The 19,932-nt window shown below is 45.4% G+C and overlaps 1 protein-coding gene across 1 annotated transcript in view; it reads left to right on the top strand.

Annotated features, from left to right (window-relative positions):
* NR3C1 (nuclear receptor subfamily 3 group C member 1) overlaps positions 1-19,932 on the top strand; it is a 59,820-nt gene that overhangs the window by 29,533 nt on the left and 10,355 nt on the right. The window contains exons 3-6 of the mRNA XM_085074076.1: positions 5,411-5,574; positions 9,384-9,500; positions 14,377-14,655; positions 17,153-17,297. Of these exons, the coding sequence (XP_084930202.1) occupies positions 5,411-5,574; positions 9,384-9,500; positions 14,377-14,655; positions 17,153-17,297 (705 nt within the window). The remainder of the gene's footprint in view (positions 1-5,410; positions 5,575-9,383; positions 9,501-14,376; positions 14,656-17,152; positions 17,298-19,932) is intronic.

The following is a 19,932-nucleotide window of genomic DNA, read 5'->3' as shown; positions in this document are numbered from 1 at the left end:
ATAAAAAATAAATAAACAATTCAAAAAATGTAATCATACGGTGTCCACAGCCTAGTGTTTACATTGTTCTCATTGCTGGAAGATAAAGAGGAGGCCCAGATGGCAATGACATTGAAAATGGTTTCTTTACTCTTAGTTTGGTGATACCACTTACACCAGTAAGTAACTTGCTTTTAGGAATACATTCCCAGTGGTTGGTTCAGCTGTGCTGCAGAACCAGGATGTGTGGTGAGCTGTGCTTTGGGGTCTGGGTGGATCAGGAGTGAGCTCAGAGGTTTGAAACATTGGATTAGAAGTAGGACCAAAACAAATGGTTCTATCAAAACCCTAGTCTGAATAAATGTAGTCAAATTCTGAGCTTTTCTCCCATCCTGAGCATGCTGCATCCATTGCTTTCCTTGGAGTTGGCACTTGGGCATGAGCAGCATTTTCTGGCAGGTTTGCCCTTGTGGGTGTTCTGGGTTGGTGATTTATAACAGCACCAGGGAGTATTTTGGTTGTCCATACGGCTGAAAAAACGTTCCATTATGCGTTTTCCCTGAACTTAAAGGTATTTTTTGTGTGTTAGAGGTGATGATTGCTAAGCTGATGGCTCCTTTTTGACTGGCAGCCCACAGATTCCATGAGCTGCTGCAGCTCACAGCCCTTTTCCCTAAAAGCAGCAAATCCTTAAGCTGTAACCAAGTTCTCTTCTCACTGCATGTCTGCAGCTTGCTGGTGGTGCTAATTTAATTCACATTTTTAGAAGATTTTACCCTTCAGCAGAACTCTGCTCAGGCCAGGCAGAGTTTAAAATGTGATCCAGGCTGACTATCTCAATCTTCCATGCTAAAAAGAGGTGCAGGTTGTAGGTTGGGAATGACTGGTAATTTGGGTTCCTGAAAGTATTCTTGTCACTGCCTCAGTGGAGTTGCTTTTCACAGGATCAGGGAATCATGGAATGGTTTGGGTTGGAAGGACCTTAAAGCTCATCTTGTTCCACTTCAGCCATGGCAGGGACACCTTCACTGTCCCAGGTTGTTCCAAACCCCAATGTCCAGCCTGGCCTTGGACACTGCCAGGGATCCAGGGGCAGCACAGCTTCTCTGGGCACCCTGTGCCAGGGCCTGCCCACTCTCACAGGGAACAATTCCTTCCCAATATCTAATTTAAATCTACTCTTGAAAGTTCAATACTTCTGTGATTTTCATTTAATAATGCAAAGTAACAGGAAGGTGGTATGTGTTTTTAATCACATTACAGTGTTAGTAGGTTCAGCACATGGGGCTGTGTCCATTCTGTGGGTGTTGAGGACGTTTTCTGTTCTTCTCAGTAAAGAGAAAAAGGAGAGAGACAAGCAAATGTTCTGAGCAGTGCCCACCTGCCCTGGGAGGTTATTTCTTCAGAGGGTGAATCCCTTCTGCACTACATTTCCTCCATGTCCATGGCTGTGACCATCGCCCCGAGACAGGAGAGCTCTGCAGAGCCATTTCCACACCCAGCTGTGGCACTGTGACCCTTGAGCTGGGGTTGAAGTCTCTGGTGAATGATTAACACTTTAGTTAAACAGCTTGGTTTCTGCAGAGCTCATTACCAGGGCTGCATCTTCCTTCAGCCTTTCCATTTTACCCCCTTTGTTAAGATTTCCCATTTCACCCCCTTCATTAAGGCTTCTCATTTTGCCCCATACGTTCCCTTGACTGGAAATGATAAGTGCATATATATAAATAAATTAAATCAGGTTGTGTATGTATAGTTTCTGAAAAATACATGGGAATGTACTAAGTTTAGTACCCCGTAATAATATCTTGCCTCCCATTTCATCAAAGTTTTTACAAATTTGCAACCTTGAAAATTGGGAGGTTTTTTCCTCTCTTATCTGTGCTGCTTGACTTCTTTGATCTAGATAAGACTCATCGTTTATTAGGGTTTTGTTGAGTTTAAAACAATTTCTGTAGATACTGAAAGGTATTCTGTTACTGTATTATCTCAGAGTGTAATTTCCCTGCCTTACCTCTTCCTTAGGAAGTGGTCATTTGCCTTTTACTGCGTGTAACTATATGGGTGAGAGATTTCTATTAAATGTCAGCCTGGCTAGCTGTGGCTCCTGCTGCCCTGCAATCCTCCTGGTGGTGTTTTACTAGCAGGGCTGGCTGGCAGCTCTCCACACCGTTAGTAAATATTGCCCTTATCTGATACAGCCAGGCTGGGAAGATATGCCAGCAGCCCGGATTAGATTGCTGGCTACTGCTTTATTAATCAATGTAATCATTTATTTTTAGTTTTCGAAGTCATATCATCTGTTTTCTTTCTCATGTTACATTTTCTGTGGTGCTGGTACAGAAAATGAGCCCTGTTTAAAAATTAAAGGTGATTGAAAAGTTTCAGTGGAGTATGTTTGGCACTGTCATGGTTTCCCTGACAGCTGATGAATGTTTCCTTAAAAATGCTTTTGTCAGAAATTTGAGAGGTATAAAGAGTTTTATTTTTGTATCTAAATTAGCTGTCTTCAAAACTATATGTAGAAAGATGTTTCCATCTTTTTCTGGTTTTAATAATTCTAATGAAGTGAAGTTCTCAAGTTATATATATATTCCTTATTTAAACTCCTAGCTCCCAGCTTGTGCTTCAATGTTTCATCTGAGATATTTAGTCTTAGAAAAGGAGCTACTGGACCTAAACCTTTAGAGACAATAAGGCATCTTAGAGTAGCTCTTGGCTGGCCACTGGTTGCCTTTTGTAGAAAGGGCATTGTTTGGTTTGAGGTGAACATTGGAGTTTTTAATTGATTCTTTTGCATGTGACACTCCAAAATGGAGAAACCATTTCTTTTTCCCAATGTATCAGTAAGCTGGGGCGAGAAGGGGAAAAAAACCAAACAAAAGGAGAAACTAATATTTGTATCACATGAAAGGATGCAAAGCTTTGAGGTCAAAATGATTTGTGGGATTAGACAGGAAAGCTGTGGGAGAGCAAAGAACCAAGGGTGGCTCTCAAGGCTGAGGCTGTCTCTTGTCTCTGGGCTCCTTCTGAAATCATGGACCAGCAGATTTGTCCAGGGCCAGCAGAGCAGGAGATGTGACCACTGAGCTTCCTTAGCCATGAGGCTCCTGCAGCCCCACAGCCACGAGCTTCAGCCAGCCCTGAATCCTCCTCCTCCTCGGAGCATGCAATGCCCTCCATCCCTGCAGTGCTATTCCTAGAGGTCTGTGCGCTTGAGGAAGGCAGGCAGGCTGGGCAGAAGGCAGGATGAGGCTGTAATTAAAGCTGCGTGTTTGCGAGGACATCAACTAGATGGAGCTGGGTAGAGTTACGTTCAGCCGTGGCTTGGATGCTGAGGGGTGGGTTGTGGAACAGGAGGGGTTTATTAAAGCTCGCTGCTCTTTACAAGGAGGCTAATTAATTGGAAAACCCAGCAAAGCCGTGCCGTGGCTCCTGACCAGGGCCACAGTCCGTGGGTGAGCAGCAGCCCAGCTGACAGAGCCTGCTGGCTTGGCAGAGGGGCAGAGCCAGGGGGGAGATGAGCTGCAGCATTCCACAGATAGTTCTGAGCGCAGAGCAGCGATGTGACAGATCTGAGTTCTTTTCCAAGTTCTGCAGAGAAGCATTCTTCCCTTTGGGAAAAGAGGGGCCTTCTTCTTCCCTTCTTCCTCAAGTTTGACTCACTCTCCTCCATTCCTGCTGCCAGCCTTTCCTGCTGAGGGCTTTGCACCGCTCTTGTTCTGCTCTTGCTCTGCTCTCCTCTTCCCACTGCTGTTCCAGCATGTTGGAGCTGATGCTGCATTCCTGTCCAGTGTTTTCTCTACTGCTCAGCTCCTCCCCAGCTCAGACACTGGTTTTGGGGGTCTGCACATCCCTTAGGTCTTTGCCTGCCTGTGCTGTCTCATCTTTTCCCCCTAACACAAGTAATTTTCACTTTTCTCTGCCTTCTGGTTCCATTTTTGTCAAAGTGAGAACTTCATTGACACATTTATTCTGGTTTGACTTTGATCCCTCTGCATTTGAGTGGGAGGATTCCTGCTCCTTGTCTTTATATTGCCTCAATCCCTATAGGGAAGAACAAACACAATGGCAAAGTCCTTTGAATCGCTGGAAGGACCATTTCTCAGGTGCTCTCTGGGGATGGGACACATGGACCTGTTCAAAGGCAGAGCTCCCAGGTGTTGGAATGTTTTAATTCGGGATGGAATTTAAAGGTTTGCGTGAGTGTGTTAGAACTGTGGGGTTTTTTTAAAATGTGTGACCAAATCTGGTCAGACTTCCTTGAGGAGAGGAAGAGGAATTTTCCATGCAAAAGCCATCCCACATATGAATGTTAAGCCCACATCAGGGAACGTGGATGGTCTGGAGAGTTTCCAAGGAAAGGCACCAAAGTTTTAAATAAAAGTGTCATTTTTCGAGCTTCATCTGGAGAGTGGCTGGAACCCTGGTGAACAGGATTTTCTGTGAAAATCAGTTTCAGTGAAGCAGACGGTATAGAAATCATATTTTAGGAGTTGAAAACTGAGCTGGAAATAATAGAATGGTTGGGGTTGGAAGGAACCTCTGGAGATGATGCAGTCCAAGCAAGGCAGGATCACCTGGAGCAGTGACACAAGAAGGTGTCCAGGTGAGTTTGGGATGTCTCCAGAGAGGGAGGCTCCATCACCTCCTGGGCAGCTGTTCCAACCTCTGCCTCTCTTTCCATGGAAAGAAATTCTTCCTTGTGTGGAGGTGGATAAACTCAGCAAGCTGGGCGTTCCCAGGGCTGTGGGGCAGTGCTGTGGCTGGGGCTCTGGCTCAGTAAGATCAACCCCTGAGCACTGCTGGGTCAGCCCTGAGGATTAGGAGCAGCTCCAAGGTGATTATGATGGATTGTTTGTTGTTCCAACAGGGATTTCTCTTTTTTTCCTAACAAACCAATCCTCCGTTTGGAGCTGGGCTGGGATTTTACATCCAGACCCTGAAATGAGGAATATTTCTCACTCTTCTCCTAAACTGCTGGGGTGAAATGCTCACTTGCTGCTGTGACTGTTTGTTAGTATATGGCCCAATTTGCACAGCTTCTTGCATAAGAGTATCCCAGTAGGCCAGACGGTGGTGGGGCTGGAAGGGGAGCCCTGGAGCAGCCTGCCGGGAATGTGGCATAATGGGAACAGTATGGAGTAGGAACGTGTTTGAAGAGTCGATTTTAAAGGCTGGGATAATTGTGCAAGAAACTTGGCTTCAGAAATGTGTAAGGGAAGGAATCTTGATCCAGCCAAATAGGCTATGAAAAATCCATACAGCTTTGCTTGGGTTTTGCAGAGGTCCTTGTTTAACTGTTTGTGGTGCGCTGCGTGCAGAGCTGTCCCACCAGAGCACGGGGACAAGTCATTGCTGGCAGTATGATTCCTGTGCTTGCCTCTGTCCCATGGATCTCAACTAAAGGTGTTTTTCTGCTTTGTTTCAGCCCTGGAATGAGGTCAGACATAAGCTCTTCTCCCTCCACAACCTCAGCAACCACGGGACCACCTCCCAAGCTGTGCCTGGTGTGCTCCGACGAGGCGTCCGGCTGTCACTACGGCGTCCTGACATGTGGCAGCTGCAAAGTGTTCTTCAAAAGGGCAGTGGAAGGTAAGGCCTGCTTGGTTTGCTGCTTAAAAATGTGAAATCTCCACCTATATCATCCGTTTTCAAACCCAGCATCCGTGGTTTTGCTGGAATCCTACTGGAGCATCCCATGCATTAGATCACTGATCTTGTCATGGTAAATCACACTGATAATGGTGCTTTATCCAAAGTGTGGATTCCATTCACATTGCTAAAATGCTCCCATTCACACTGTGTAAAAGCATTTATTGTTGTCTTTGCTTTGGTCTCTTTCATTTTCTTTCACTGTTGTTTTTATTTATCTGTCCCATTTTTGTATAGATATTTGTCTGTGTGCAATAGATTTGTAAAGTTTGTGATTTTTCAATTAAGGTTAGTTGATGTATGGAGAAAACTTACATGAAACTTGGTAAAACTGTTGTGTTTGAGGCTATTGTAGTTTTATAGTTCTTCCTGTAAACAATGTTGGTTGAATTGCATCCACATCCCTGGGTGTTATTTGCAGGGACACTGGGTACCAGTGATGTGTGTGGGATTGGATCACTGAGATTCTCTCTGGTTGTGATTAGAGAAAATCCTTCTGGAAAACAGAGATGAAGGAAAACTAGATGTGAATAAGGACTCTGTGATTTTGGGATGCACCATTTTGTGTTGGACTGGGCTGTACCCCAAGATTTGACCGTGCTTCAGTATCAGATGCAGAAAAACTGGAGTGTATTCCTGGTGTTCCTGGGAAGATGGTGATTCCTCAGGTCTGAAGAACATCATTGTCAGCTGTAGCCCTCAGGGTTTCCTGTCTCATGTCTTCCTCGTGCGGCCCTCTCTGAACCAGGCTCTTTCTGCTGACATCTGTGCAAGCTGGGGTCACTGGAGGGGAGGGAAGGCTGTTTGACAGAAACAAGGCACTGTTCACTCCTCAGAAGCAGCTCCTTCCCCTCTCCTGGCTCCCTGGGTGCCTTGGGGAGCTCCATGAAGTGCAGAGCCTCTCAGAGGGATGGGGAAAGTCAAGTTCACATTGTGGTTTCTGCTTGTCACCAAGGGGTGTTGGCTGGGTGGGAGCTGAGGCTGTTCTGAAGGAAAGCAAGGCAGCATGAGCTCGAGTGCAAATCCAATAATCAGCTGTACCTTGATTAAAACGTGGTCACCAGAGGTCCCTCAGAAGACATTATTAGGCAGTGGATATGTGCCATAGCCATGGGTCTGCTGGTTCTCAAGCTTAAATAAATCACAAAGGTACTGATAAAGGAAGGAATCACCCCAGGGATTCCTTTTGGTCAGTGATACAATTTGCCCCATCATCAGTCGACTGTTTTGATATTAAAAATATCAGCAGGCTTGTGGCAATCAGTTCCCCAAGGCTCACCTTGGCTTCCATTTTGATTGTTCCACAACTTATCCCACCCTTCACAGAATCCCAGAATCATTTAGGTTGGGAAAGACCTCCCAGATCATCAAGTCCAACCTTTAACTGATGACCACCATGTCAGCTGGGCTGTAGCACCAAGGATTGAGCACCCTTCATCCTCCCATTAGATGGCATGGATGTTTGCTGGACCACTTCCAGCATCTGTTAGTCCTACTCTTCACTTCAGGGAACAAATAACTTGGTTTTGTCTTTTATAGGCATTTTTCTTATTAGGAACACATGTAAAAAGAATTTGTTACTGCAATATCCTTTTTATTGGTGGCTGCCAGGCACCTGTTAGTGTTCAGATCAAGCTGACTCTGCACACTTGTTATCCAGCCTTCAGCCAAAGCCCTTCTTTCCACCTTTGCCTCCAGGCCTGGGACAGAAATAGTCACAGAAACTGGAAGTGTCAGTGTCTAGGAGGTCACTATAAAATGCATTTCTCTCAGCAAAGAGGAGAACCAGAGGAGAAGAGGAAGGGTGACAGCAGCTGTAGACTGATGTGCAGTTCTTCAAGGCAGACCTTCAGGAGCCCCAGCTGGCCAGAGACCTTTTTCTAGTTGTGATTTCCTAGCATTTCAACTCCCAGAACCCTCATGATTGGGTTTCTCCAAGCCCTGCTCACCTCCCAGCACTTTATCCAACCTGGATCTCCACCACTCTCTTCCTGGCCTCAGAGCAGCTCCTCACACCTCCCTCCACCCCAGATTCCCCAACACCTCTCCCCCTGCTGTGCTCCAAACTGGCTTTGCTCGTCAGCAGTTTTAATTCCATCTTCCAAAGTCCTTTGTCTGCAATTCCCAACCTTTTTCTGGGTTGATGTGCTAAATGGGCACAGAGCTGTCAGTGCCACAGTGCTCAGAGCCCTGTGTGCCCCAAATCCCCTGCAGACATCTCCAGGGGCTCACTGCTGGTTTTCACCAGAGTATTTGTGGAGTTCCTTTGGCTCAGAGCAGCAAAGGGAGCAGAGGTGCATTCCTTTGGCCCCAGGCATGTCCCTGAGCAGCAGTCAGACACAGAGCCTCACCTTCCCTTCATTTACCCCAAAATGGTCATGTGACAAGGAGGCTTTGATATAATGCAGTACAAAGAAATAGTGTAGCTTGGTCCTAGAAAAGGCAAGAATAGGTGAGCAGTGAGTACAAGCAGCAAAACATTTGTTGAGAGGAAGCTCTTTGTTAGGAATAAAATGGAGCAGCTCAGGAGAATCCTCTCCTGGGGTGTCTGTATTGATGTGTGAAACTGTGATCTCATTGAACAGCGTGGAGGAACATGGAATTGTTGTCTCTGCTCCACTGCAGTGCTGGCAAAGGAGCATCAGTTCATATTTTAGGTGTGTTTCTGTGTATTAGGATGCTAATGGCAACCAGAATGGTGAGTCGAGGATCTGTTGTCCAAATTAATTAAGCACAAAGATGGCACAAGGGTCAGGAAGGCTCCTCGTTCCCAAATGGAAGAGATGGGGGAGTCATTCAGAAGAACATTCCTTGGAATGTCAACTTGACACACTTTGCAGAAGTTTGGCCAAAGCCATAGGAATGGACTCTGCATGCCCATAATTTTCACAGCTGACTTGTAAGAAATTCCTTCCCCACGCTGTTTTCCTGTGAGAAGACTCTTGGACTCCGTTGTTAATAACTCAGTATTTGGAAAATATGTTTGTTTCTCACAATATTGTACTGCCAGGACTTTGCAGTGCAGTGTAAAATCCCAGGCTGTAGTGTTCTGCCCTCTGAAAAAACATGTTCCTTGATCCCTATCCAGGAGAAGCAACTATTCTTTGGTAATACCTTTCCCTAAGTAAGTTACACTGACATTCATTCATATAATTCAGACAATTAAGAAGAGCTACTTCAGTTGCCCTACTCTAAACAGCTAAGAAATACAGTATTTTAATTTATGTACTTCAGCTTTGTCATGTTTTTAGGATCGGTTTTGCTCTGAATCTGCAAATCCGTAAAGATGTCAGAGAATTTGGTTTGTCTAGGTCAAGCTGTAAGTTACAGGAAGGTTTAATGACTTTCCAGCTGGTGAAGCTGTGTCTGTTCTCTGTAGAAATGTTGACAAGTGTATTCTCAGAATGTGTTTGTGCACCTTATTTATGCCTCTTGTCAAACTATTCAGAGAGATGGGAAACCTGCTGTAGAGGAAAGCTTTGCTAAATGTAAAGGGAAATAGTTTTAAAAATAGAAGTTGCCTGATGTTAACAAACAGAAGATAGGATTTCTACCTACATGTATTGGCTTTGAGGTCTAAGCATGAGAAATAGGTTTGGCTATGTGAAACCAGGTGGATGCTGATGTTTCTGCAAGACATGCAGTGCAGCAAGTCAAGGTTTTAAATGGTCCTTAGTGTCACTGAAGGAATGCCTGCCTCGAGTCAGTGCCACACTTCAGGGAGCTGATGTTTGTGTGTGTTTGTCCAGGGCAGCACAACTACCTGTGTGCTGGGAGGAACGACTGCATCATCGACAAGATCCGCAGGAAGAACTGCCCGGCGTGTCGCTACCGCAAGTGTCTGCAGGCGGGGATGAACCTGGAAGGTAACAGAGGCACAACACAGCCCAAATACAGCCCAAAACCAGACCCCAACACAGCCCCCAAAACAGCCCAAATACAGCCCAAATACAGACCCAAAACAGCCCAAATACAGCCCAAAACCAGACCCCAACACAGCCCCCAAAACAGCCCAAAACCAGACCCCAACACAGCCCCCAAATACAGCCCAAATAGAGACCCAAAACAGCCCAAATACAGCCCAAAACCAGACCCCAACACAGCCCCCAAAACAGCCCAAATACAGCCCAAATACAGACCCAAAATAGCCCAAACAAAGCCCAAATACAGATCAAAACAGCCCCCAGCACAGCCCAAAACAGCCCCAGTACAGCCCCAAAACAGCCCCAACACAGCCCAAATACAGACCAAAACCAGACCCCAGCACAGCCCAAAACAGCCCCAGTACAGCCCCAACCCAGCCAGGAGGCTCCTGCTGCTTGGGGCAGTGGGCTGAGCAGCACTGAATGTGTTAAAAACAGCACTGAGCATTGTAGTGAGAGACAGGAGGGTTTGTGGTGAAATTTCTCCTATCTGTGCTCAGCTGCTGTCTCTGTGTGTTCAGCAGAAGTGAATGGTGCACACAAACCAACACACAGGGTTGGTTTTTATTCCTGTCAGCAAGAACATCTCATAGCTTTCCATGGATGTGAGACAGCAAACCTCTGGGAGAGCAGCTGGATGGAGGTGGAACACCTGTGGTAGGGAAGGTGTGCTGTCTGTCATCCTCACTCAGGAGAGTGACACTGAGACCATGAGGACAGGGATGGGAGTGGGGATTACATCTTCCAGCTGAAGAAAATTATTTTTGTTCATGTACGGATTCTCCTTAAACATCTGTCAGAATTTCCCTAGAAAATATTGGTTAAATAAATTTAGCATGCACGTAGTTGTTCTCTGCTGAGTCCTGAATGGCTTGTGAGAATCCAAAGGCCACATCAGCCAGAGATTTAGCAGCAGTTGTAAAATGGCATAAAACACTTTTATTAGTGTCAGCTTCATTTTATGTATGCTATTTTTCCCTGAGCAGCAGAGATTAACGCAGCACTTACTAGTGCAGTTATCCTGGTGGTGCTCATGTAATCAAAATTGTCAGATAAAATAAAAATGTCAGAGATGTTATTTGTCAGCTCCAAGGATGAACAGAATTCCGTTTCAGTCGGTGATAATATCCTTGGTGAGATGTAAGCGATGAGTTAAGGAGATAATGAAGCACAGACTGTTAGCTCATCCTTCCTTCCTTCCTTCCTCCCCTGCTCCCAGCCTCCCCCAGGGGGACACAGCACCCTTTCTCCTGGGCTGCAGGGGGCTGAACCTCCCTGCCAGGCACATCCCCTCCTTCCAGAGGATGGAGTGATGCTGCTCCCCTTGTTGAGCTGTTGGCATGAGCTGTGCAGCCAAAACCTACAGCAGTGGGTGCTGAAATAAACCCTGAAGGACATGAGGTGGTGGGTGAGTGTCAATCCCAGGAGCTGGATTTGGGTTTTGGACACTCCCAGAGGGCTGCACCTCATCCTTCAAAGGTCACAAAGGCCTCTTGCCCTTGGTGTCCCAGTGTGGCTTGGAGCAAGGACAGCTAACAGCAGAGCCCAAAGGCAGCTTAAATAATGCCAAACTCCACAGGTGCTGTTTTGAGGTGGGAAAGAACAAGTTTTGGTTTAAGGTTTATTTCTGGTTTTTCTCTTCATAGTTGTTTTCAAAATACATCTGTGATATTAATATATTTATCTACATGAAAAATCACTCTCATAGTAAGGAGTGGTTCTCTCACAGTCAGGTTTAGTGCTCCCATTGTAAGCTTTTGCCTTCCTGCAGCACTTTCAGTAGACACCACTAGCACTGCCTCGTGATCTGAGGGAATCAGGGAATGCTTTGGGCTGGAAAAGTCCTCAGAGCTCATCCAGCTCCACCCTCCACTAGCCCAGGTTGCTCCAAGCCCTGTCCAGCCTGGCCCTGCCAGCTGAGCTGCCTTAGTGCAGCAGGAAAACGCAGTGGGATGACGTTGGGCTCTTGTCACTCCTCCACATGCAGGCTGGAGCCCTTCCAGGGTAGTTTGTCTGAGTTTTGGCACCGAGAATCCTAGAGAATAGCGAGGTTTTGGAGGATGGATTTTGTTATGTAAGTTGTTGGAGAAGGTGGGGAGAGGGAAGCTTTTATGGCTGAGAGGAAAAAGGAATCTAAAAACTCAGCAGCACAAAATGGAAGAACCCAGAGCAGTGTGAAAAACACCCTGAAAAACAGGATTTATGGGACAGATCTGAACAGACAGGAAACTGGGGGTGCAGAAAAGCAACTGGGAGGCAGCATAAAGTGCAGAAGAGACTAAAATCCAGTTTCTTTTATCTTGTCTGATTTAGGGTCACAGTTCAGGAATGACTGTTGTTTAAAAGAGAATTGAATTTGCATCTTTTTTAGACAGTAACTTCTCTTTGCAAAGTCCCCAACTGCATCCTCAGTGCAAAACCAATGGTTCTAGCAATGCAGTGAGTGATCAGAAGAGATCCCAGTGTGCAGCCCACCAGTCCTTGTGCCCCTTGCACTCACCTGACTCCCTGCTGGATTCCTTCCAGGAACCTCTCCCATTTTAGATAGCTCTCAGTTTCTCATACCTAGTGAATGTCACTGTCAGGTATGGGGTACAAAATGAATTTATTTTTAAATTACGTCATGAATTAATTCATTAATTCTACCATGCTGTATTTTAGTTCTGACCTGTCCTTGTCCTGAGTTAAAAGTGGTCCTTTCTAGTCACTTGATAATTTTCTGTTAGTCTTTCTTACCATAAAATCATTAAGGTTAGAAAAGACCTCCAGTCCATCAGTCATCCCTTTGGCCCTGCCTATCATCCTTTTCTGGAACTTTCTTTTTCTATTGCATGTTTTTTGGGCGTAGGGGACTGGAAAACCATCAAACTATCAAGCTGCAGGTACCAGAGATTTACACAGCACAATAATGATATTTTGTACTGCAGCCTTTATTTCCTTGAGTTCTCATTTCCGCTCCCACCGTTAATTGGTGTTCCTTGGCACCCTTTCTCTTGGTGATGTGCTGGAAGAAAGGATTTATTGTTAGGTTTTATGCCTGTAAAAAAAATGGGCTCATAACTTTTTTGGCTTTTCATGGTGCATTTTACACTTAAACTTGGCAATTAATGAGTTTTTTCTGCAGCCTTCACTTGGAATTTGTTTCCATTTTTTTGAGGAATCTTTTGTTCTTTCTAATTCTTCTCCCTGCTCTGCCTGCAGTGGGCTGGTTGTGAATGCCAGTTTGGAAGGACAGTGCCTGGTGGCTGTGGCTGCCAGGGGGTGGTGGCATGTCCCTTGCCCACCTGGCTCAGGTGCTCAGGCCATCTGCCACCAGGCAGGGAGGAGGAAGCACTGCAGGATTTGTTTGTTTTGAGCAGAAAATCTTGGATGCTTTTCTCTCCGTGCTGAGTTTATCTGTGTGATCCGTGCTGAGTTTATCTCCTGTAATGTGCCCTGAGGAGCTGGCTTTAGATTTGTGGTCTTTTTATTATTTGAAAATTAATTGCAAAGAAACACATTATCTCAACCTTTCTTTTTCTTTTGTCTGAGGTATATATATCTAAGTCAGGACTGGCAACAGCACAGTGAAAATTCTTGCATAATAATTTGTCTTATCAGTTCTCTTTATTTTGATTGTAATTTTATCAGGCTTTCAGGGCTGGAAATACTCCATCCAGGTGTCTACAGGAAGCTGAAGGCATGTGCTTCTAAATATAAGTCAAAGCAGTTAATTTGCTCTCCAGAACGCGGATAATGGGGCAAAAAAAAGACAGATTATGAAAGGATTTTGGAGCAGCCATTTCAAAATCGAGATGAGAATAACAAGAAGCTCTTTGCTCCAGGGAAACAACTGTTGCTATTCCCCCATGGCAGGCTTGGCACATGTGGCTGGTCTACAGAACTTTGGGAAAATGCAGTTTGTACAAGGTCTGTGGAGGATTCCTTGTCTCTGGCAGTTGTTTTCCAAAGGCTCTGTGGCAGCCAGAGGGAGAAGCAGGTCCAGGAGGGGTTTGGTGTGCTGGTGCTGCAGGGCTGCTGCATTTTGGGTGCTCAGGGATTCTGAGCAGGTCAGGAGGAGCTTGGAATGCACAGCCACGTTCTGTGATGCTCTGATGGGCGCGGGATTGATCTGGGAAGTTCCAGAGCAGAAATCAATTAATTAGCTGAGGCACCCAGGGAAGGAGCTGGGCTCCTTTGGTCTCTGTTAGCCAGAGAGTTCCTGTGGCTGCCTGAATCCAGGAGAGCCAGAGCCAAGCAGGAGACTCCATTAGGGACAAGATGCTAATAAAATTGTTGCTCCAACTTTTTGTAGTTTACAGTTAACATCTCTGTGTGATGTTTTATTTATTTGGCGAGTGAGTTTTATGGTTTAATTGCGCAGCAGTGATTTATATGCAAGAGAGCTGGCAAGAGAAAAAGCTCCTCCTGCCCAGCATTTTAAAAAAAACCCTGTTTTCCCTGGCTTGAGAGATCCAGTAACTTCTTACCCATTAGATTTTTTTTTTTCTTTCTTTTGCCTAGATTCTATGCTTAATATTTTTAGACTGTGTAGTCCTGCAGATATTTGCAATGGTGGGATTTGGCTTTGTATTTTAGGGTCAGCCTTGTAAGGTACCCACAGACATTACTGAACTTTCTGAAGCGTTGGCATAAATGTGACTTGTATTAAAATTATTATTTTCCCTGGAAATTTGCTTGGAATGAATGTGCAATTCCTGACTGTACAAACCAGCGCTGATCCCAGCTGTGTGGGGAGGAAAGCAGCGTTTCCTCTGCCGTGTTTATCTCAGTCTGGCCTTTTCCATGTCCTCACCTGTGCTTTCCCCACCCTCCCCAGCTCGGAAGACGAAGAAGAAGATCAAAGGGCTGCAGCAGGGCGGCACAGCAGGGACAAGGGAGGCTGCAGAGGCAGCAGGCAGCAAGAGCATCGTGCCAGCGTCACTGCCCCAGCTGACCCCCACCCTGGTGTCCCTGCTGGAGGTCATTGAGCCCGAGGTGCTCTACTCAGGCTACGACAGCTCCCTGCCCGACTCCAGCTGGAGGATTCTCTCCACGCTCAACATGCTGGGAGGTCGCCAGGTGGTCGCCGCGGTCAAGTGGGCAAAGGCAATCCCAGGTGAGGCAAAGGCAATCCCAGGTGAGGCAAAGGCAATCCCAGGTGAGGCACAGACACTGGGAGTGCTGGGGGAAATCTGCTTTTGAGCCGAAATCTCTCCCTGGTTTGGTTTCCCTCTTTGGTGGAGTGTTGCTGGTTTCTGGGTTTGTTGGTGTCTCAGGTACTTCCAGAGCAGAAAAGCAGAAACAATTGCACATGCCAGCATTTATTTGCTACAAATTGGGTCATTTTACTTGAACACTTTGACCACTGAATATTAAAATCCCTATTAAAGTGGGTATTTGTTGTAAAAGTCTTGCAGAGAGCTGTTTGTATTAGCTCTATTTCCACCTCAGATTCACAGAATCCCAGAATGGTTTGGGTTGGAAGGACCTTAAAGCCCATCCAGTGCCACCCCTGCCATGGCAGGGACACCTTCACTGTCCCAGGCTGTTCCAAGCCCCATCCAACCTGCCCTTAAACACTTCCAGAGATGAGGCAGCCACAGCTTCTCTGGCAGTAAACAGTTATTTCTTGAATATTTTGATCAGTGAGGTTCTCTGACTTCTCCAGCCCAGCATCACTGTGCTGGCTCATCTGGCTCTGAGTTCATGGATGGTTCTTTTCTGACTCCCCCTCACTGTCCAGCTCCAGGGTGGAAATCAAAGTGTTATTTTCTCCCCAGCTCTGTTCAAACTGTTACCTGCAGAAAGAGGGAGGTTTGGTGCTATTTTAGCTCCACTTAAAGACAGTGAGACACGGAAGAAGTGATGTCGCATCTCAGCCTTGGACATGACACATGGCATCTGCTTGGAGAGAGAGAGGCCAGGGCCAAGGGAAGCTGAAGATGTTTGTTCCTACAGAACAAAGCCCAGTGTTTATCTCCCTCTCACCCCTGTCAATGTGTTCACTACCTGTTCTCAAAAACCCTGGCAAAAACACCTCCATGACGCATAGGTTGCCCAAAAATAACATTACAGAACAGGTCTGCCAAAAAAAAAAAAAAAAGAAAAAAGCTTGATAATGAGATTTATGAGTCATAACTGTGTCTCTTTGAGCAGGGGAAATAAATTAACAGTGGGAAAGAAAGGCTGGAAAACTCAAATGCATCTGTGTCCAGCAGAGATGTGACTGGAGAGGTTTGTGTGGGTCTGGCTGGCAAGGTGGGGTGGATTGGACAGGTTGGGCTCAACGATCTTGGAGGATTTTTCCAACCTCAGTGACTCTGGGGTTCTGTGTCAGAGCTGTTTGCACTGGGCAGTTGTGCTGAATTAGCTCACTCTGCTCTATGGGAGGTTCACATGCACACACTTCCTTCTGGGACAGGTTTTTGGGAGACCATCTGGTGTGCCCAGCTCCAGATTTAGATTCCATTTTATAAAACACTTCTGTGTTCATCATCTCTGCTGAAGAGTTTTCGTAATAAGCCAAACCCTTCAGGTTAGAGCTTATGCTCTCAATGAAAATGCCAATCTTCTCTTTAATAACTACATTAATAGCAACTATTCTTATCATTTTTATCTCCTTTCTTTTGTTTGCTGAGGTGGTTCCTCACGAGTGTTTAATTTGTATATCCTGCTCCTGGTTGCAGCCCATCAGCCATGCTGACAGCACGCCAGCATTCCTTGCCAAACCCTTTAGTTGGCATTTCAAAAGAACCTTTTCCTGGGGAGGGCTTGAGCACAGATTTCAGGGTTTGACCCAGAAAGACTGGAATCACTTTGAATTGGGTGTGGATTTTAGAGGCAATACCTGGTCATTCCTGCTGGCTCCAGAGCCAGGGGCTTTCAGACCCACCACGTTTGTCACACGTTCATCCACCGGCTCTGTCTGCTGGCACAGCTTCAGGAAGCAGCTCTTTAGATGTTATGAGCTCTTTAGATGTCAGATGCTTAATAAAAATAGATAAAATCAGCTTGTATTCAGGCTCTAATAATGGCTCCGTATGGCACGATAGTTTCTTGGTAAGTGTAGGCTGGATCTGATAGGAGCTGATGCTGCAGATCCAGAGCTGATGGCATTTTCAGACTCTTTGAGGGACCAATTGTCAGGTTTTACTCATTTCCTCCTTGTTCAGTTGGCTCTGTTCGTGCTACATATGAGATTAGAAGCAGTTAATTCTGGTAACTGATGCAGTGCTTACTTTGTAGGTTGTGTGCAACTGTTGTTGAATAAGAACAAAATTTGACACGAAACCTTTTATTGTCTAGCACACTGCTCTTGTGAAAAGTAGCAAACCCTGTTATTTTTGGAAGGCAGCCCAGGGAATTACAGTGTGTGTGAAATGTAACTGTTGCCTTTTGTGATGTATCTGACTGACCATCAGTTCCAGATAACCACACACATATATACTGTGATTTTTGAGTATTACATCCCTTTTACTGCCTGCAGTACCTATGCACTGATAACACAGTTGTGCTGCTCATAACTCTGTTCCTTCTCCAAGTCACACAAGTTTTTTGTCCCTTATTGCTTCTGTGCAGCTGACACCAACCCCCCTCAATTTTTCTTTCTCCAGGTTTCCGAAATTTGCACCTGGATGACCAAATGACCCTTCTGCAGTACTCCTGGATGTTCCTGATGGCTTTTGCTCTGGGCTGGAGATCCTACAAGCAGTCCAATGGCAACCTGCTGTGCTTTGCTCCAGACCTGATCATTAACGAGTGAGTAGGAGCTGCCAGTGCTGGGCTTTGCCTCGGGCTGAATCACTGAATTTTCCCAACCAGCCTCTCCTTTCCCACTTGTTTTTTTTCCCCAGCAGCTTGCTTAGCGTTTTTAACTAAGTCAAGCGGAAGGTAATTGAGATATTAAGTGTATTTATATCCAGAAGTTTTTGTGGGAGGTGTTTGTGCTTTAACATTCCATATTGTGACTGTTCCTGCACCATTCACTAGAATCATTCATTTTATCAGAGCCAACACAGTCAGAGCTAAAAATATGCCTGGGATGGAGAGAAAAGTTTGGCAAATTGCATAATGTTCTGTCTGTTTAGTGTATCAAAGTGGCAATATGGCCCCACCAGCTTCCCAGAGTGAAACCTTCCTGTCTCAGCTGATAAAATTAGGGCTGAAAAGAAGGTCAAAGATGGAAGAACCTGCCTGGTTTATATTTACATGTTGAACTTTCAAGCAAAGTTGAATTTGGTGGAATTTTTGAACTTATCTTTTCTTGTACCACACATTGCTTTCCTTGTATTTTCCCAGATTTGTGTTGTGCAGTAATTCTGTGCTGTAGAGGAGGGAAAGAGGGAATTTGGGATTGTTGAGGTGATTAGATCTTATTCATGTCTCTGTTTCTGGTTTTGATATGGAGGCAATACCTTTGGCATGTTTTGGCACAGTCCTGCTATTTTTGGTCCTGTTGCACTTCAAAAACAGATCTCCCAAATATGTTCCATGTTTTAAAAAAATATGATAATTGTTACATTTTCTGTGGGATCAGCCATTTATATTTCATGTTTATTTATTCCCTTGCTTTTTTTTTTCCCCCTCAGTGTAAATATTTATCCAGGCTTTTATAAACTGTAATCATTGCCTTATAATAATAATAATTTTTTTTAAAGGCTGAGGAGGAGATGGCAGGTGAGGGCCCATCTGTGTACTTGTGTTTATTGAAGTGCTTAAAATATGTCCCAGGAGCAGGATAGTCTCTGTGGTGGTATTGAAATAATTGATGTTGTCACTAAGTGCAATAACCCCTCATTTGCTGTAAGTCAGAGCTCTCCTGCTGTTTTATCAGTGGGTCAAAACCACAAAGCTTCACTGCTAGGTGTTGTTTCTCCTAAAAACCCCCAGAAATGCAAGGGTAGTGCTGTTAACAGCGAACAGTAATTCCCAAATTCCTTCCAGCTCCAGTTTGGTACATAAATCGTAGATCAGAGTGACATTTGTTTCCAATAAAACACTGAGCTGACTGAGAGAACTGCAGTTCCTTCTCCTGTGGGCTGCAGGTTCTCCATAAAACTCTCTGGCTGTGACTTTTTATGTCTCATCCCTCACTAAACCAGAGCCACCTCGGGGCAGAACACAGATCTGAGCACTCAGAGCCACTCCATGGGGACAGAGAAGGGCAGTCAGTTACTTCTGCTTTCATTCTCTTTGGGGTTTAAGTGGGTTTTAGGAACCATTTATTCAGTTTCTGAGCTTTCAAGACTTACACTCGTATTTGGTACAATTCAGTGTCTTCAGGAGGGGAAACTCCACCTTTGAAGGATTTGCAAGCCTTGGAGGTTCAGTTGGACATAACTGCAATTATGGATTGATTTCTTTATGGGGTTAATTAGACTTTGTTCAGCTTCATGGATCTGCTCAACATCAACATCAGTCTTCCATGCATTTTCCCTTGTGCCAGCCCTGCCCAGTGTGTTCTGTGTAGTTACTGCTGGAGCAGCAACATCCAGTAGCTCACACAGTGTGGGGGAAAGAGGATTAAATTCTGTTCCTAAGTCTTAAACTGGCACATTCATCATTTGCTCAGGCTTTTCCTAAAAATTGAATATTTACTGAATATTCCACTTCCTATGTCTGTACTCCTATGATTATTTATTTATTATGGAGGTATGTCTATACTAGCTGGCAATTTTACACATATTTTACGTGTTCTTACACACACACACATGAAACTTGATTCAAGCTGTTGAAAAGTTTGGCAGCTGAATAAGTCTTAGGCTTTAGGCCATTATTTAGTACTTGGAAAGGGTTTAAACCTGCGATTTTGCTGTATTGTATAACTGTTCCCCAGTTTGTGATTCAAAACATGCCCTGCTGGAAGGGCACTGGTTGTGTCACAGTGTGCCCAAAACTACAGTGAGCACAGTGACAGTGCACACTTGTGCTCATCGAGCAGCAGATGCCATGGAATTGCTGTCCAGCTTGAGACAGAAGTTCCTGGAAGTCCTGAGCCTCAGGATTTGGACTCTGGTGCCATGCTTGTCACCGTGGCTCCTGGCTGGGAGCTGTGAGGTCACTCGTTTGTCCTTCTGATCTCATCTGCCATGCAGGATAGCTGTGCTGGTGGCTCTGAGCAGCAGAACAACAAGTGAGGTCAGCTTTGTAAGCAGGGTTTGTCAGTTCCCTTTTTCCCCGAATTTTTCCCCAACATTCTTTTGTAACTCCTTGTGTGGAGTTGGAGTCATCTGGCTCTGAGAGCTGCAGCATCTTGTTTACTGGGCTTTGGTGTTGTGCAGCTTTGCTGAGCTGAGTGACTCAGAGCAGTGTGAAAGCTCTGCTGAGCTTCCCTCACCCCCAGCTCATCCCTGCAGCAGGGCAGGGAGGGTGTTTAGGGCACAAGGAGGGTCAG

Source organism: Lichenostomus cassidix, chromosome 13 (genome assembly GCF_008360975.1).
Source record: "Lichenostomus cassidix isolate B80296 chromosome 13, HeHo_3.0, whole genome shotgun sequence".
In the NCBI taxonomy this organism is placed as follows: Eukaryota; Metazoa; Chordata; class Aves; order Passeriformes; family Meliphagidae; genus Lichenostomus; species Lichenostomus cassidix.
Note: the sequence above shows the minus strand (reverse complement) of the source record. Positions and strands in the feature narration are given on the sequence as shown.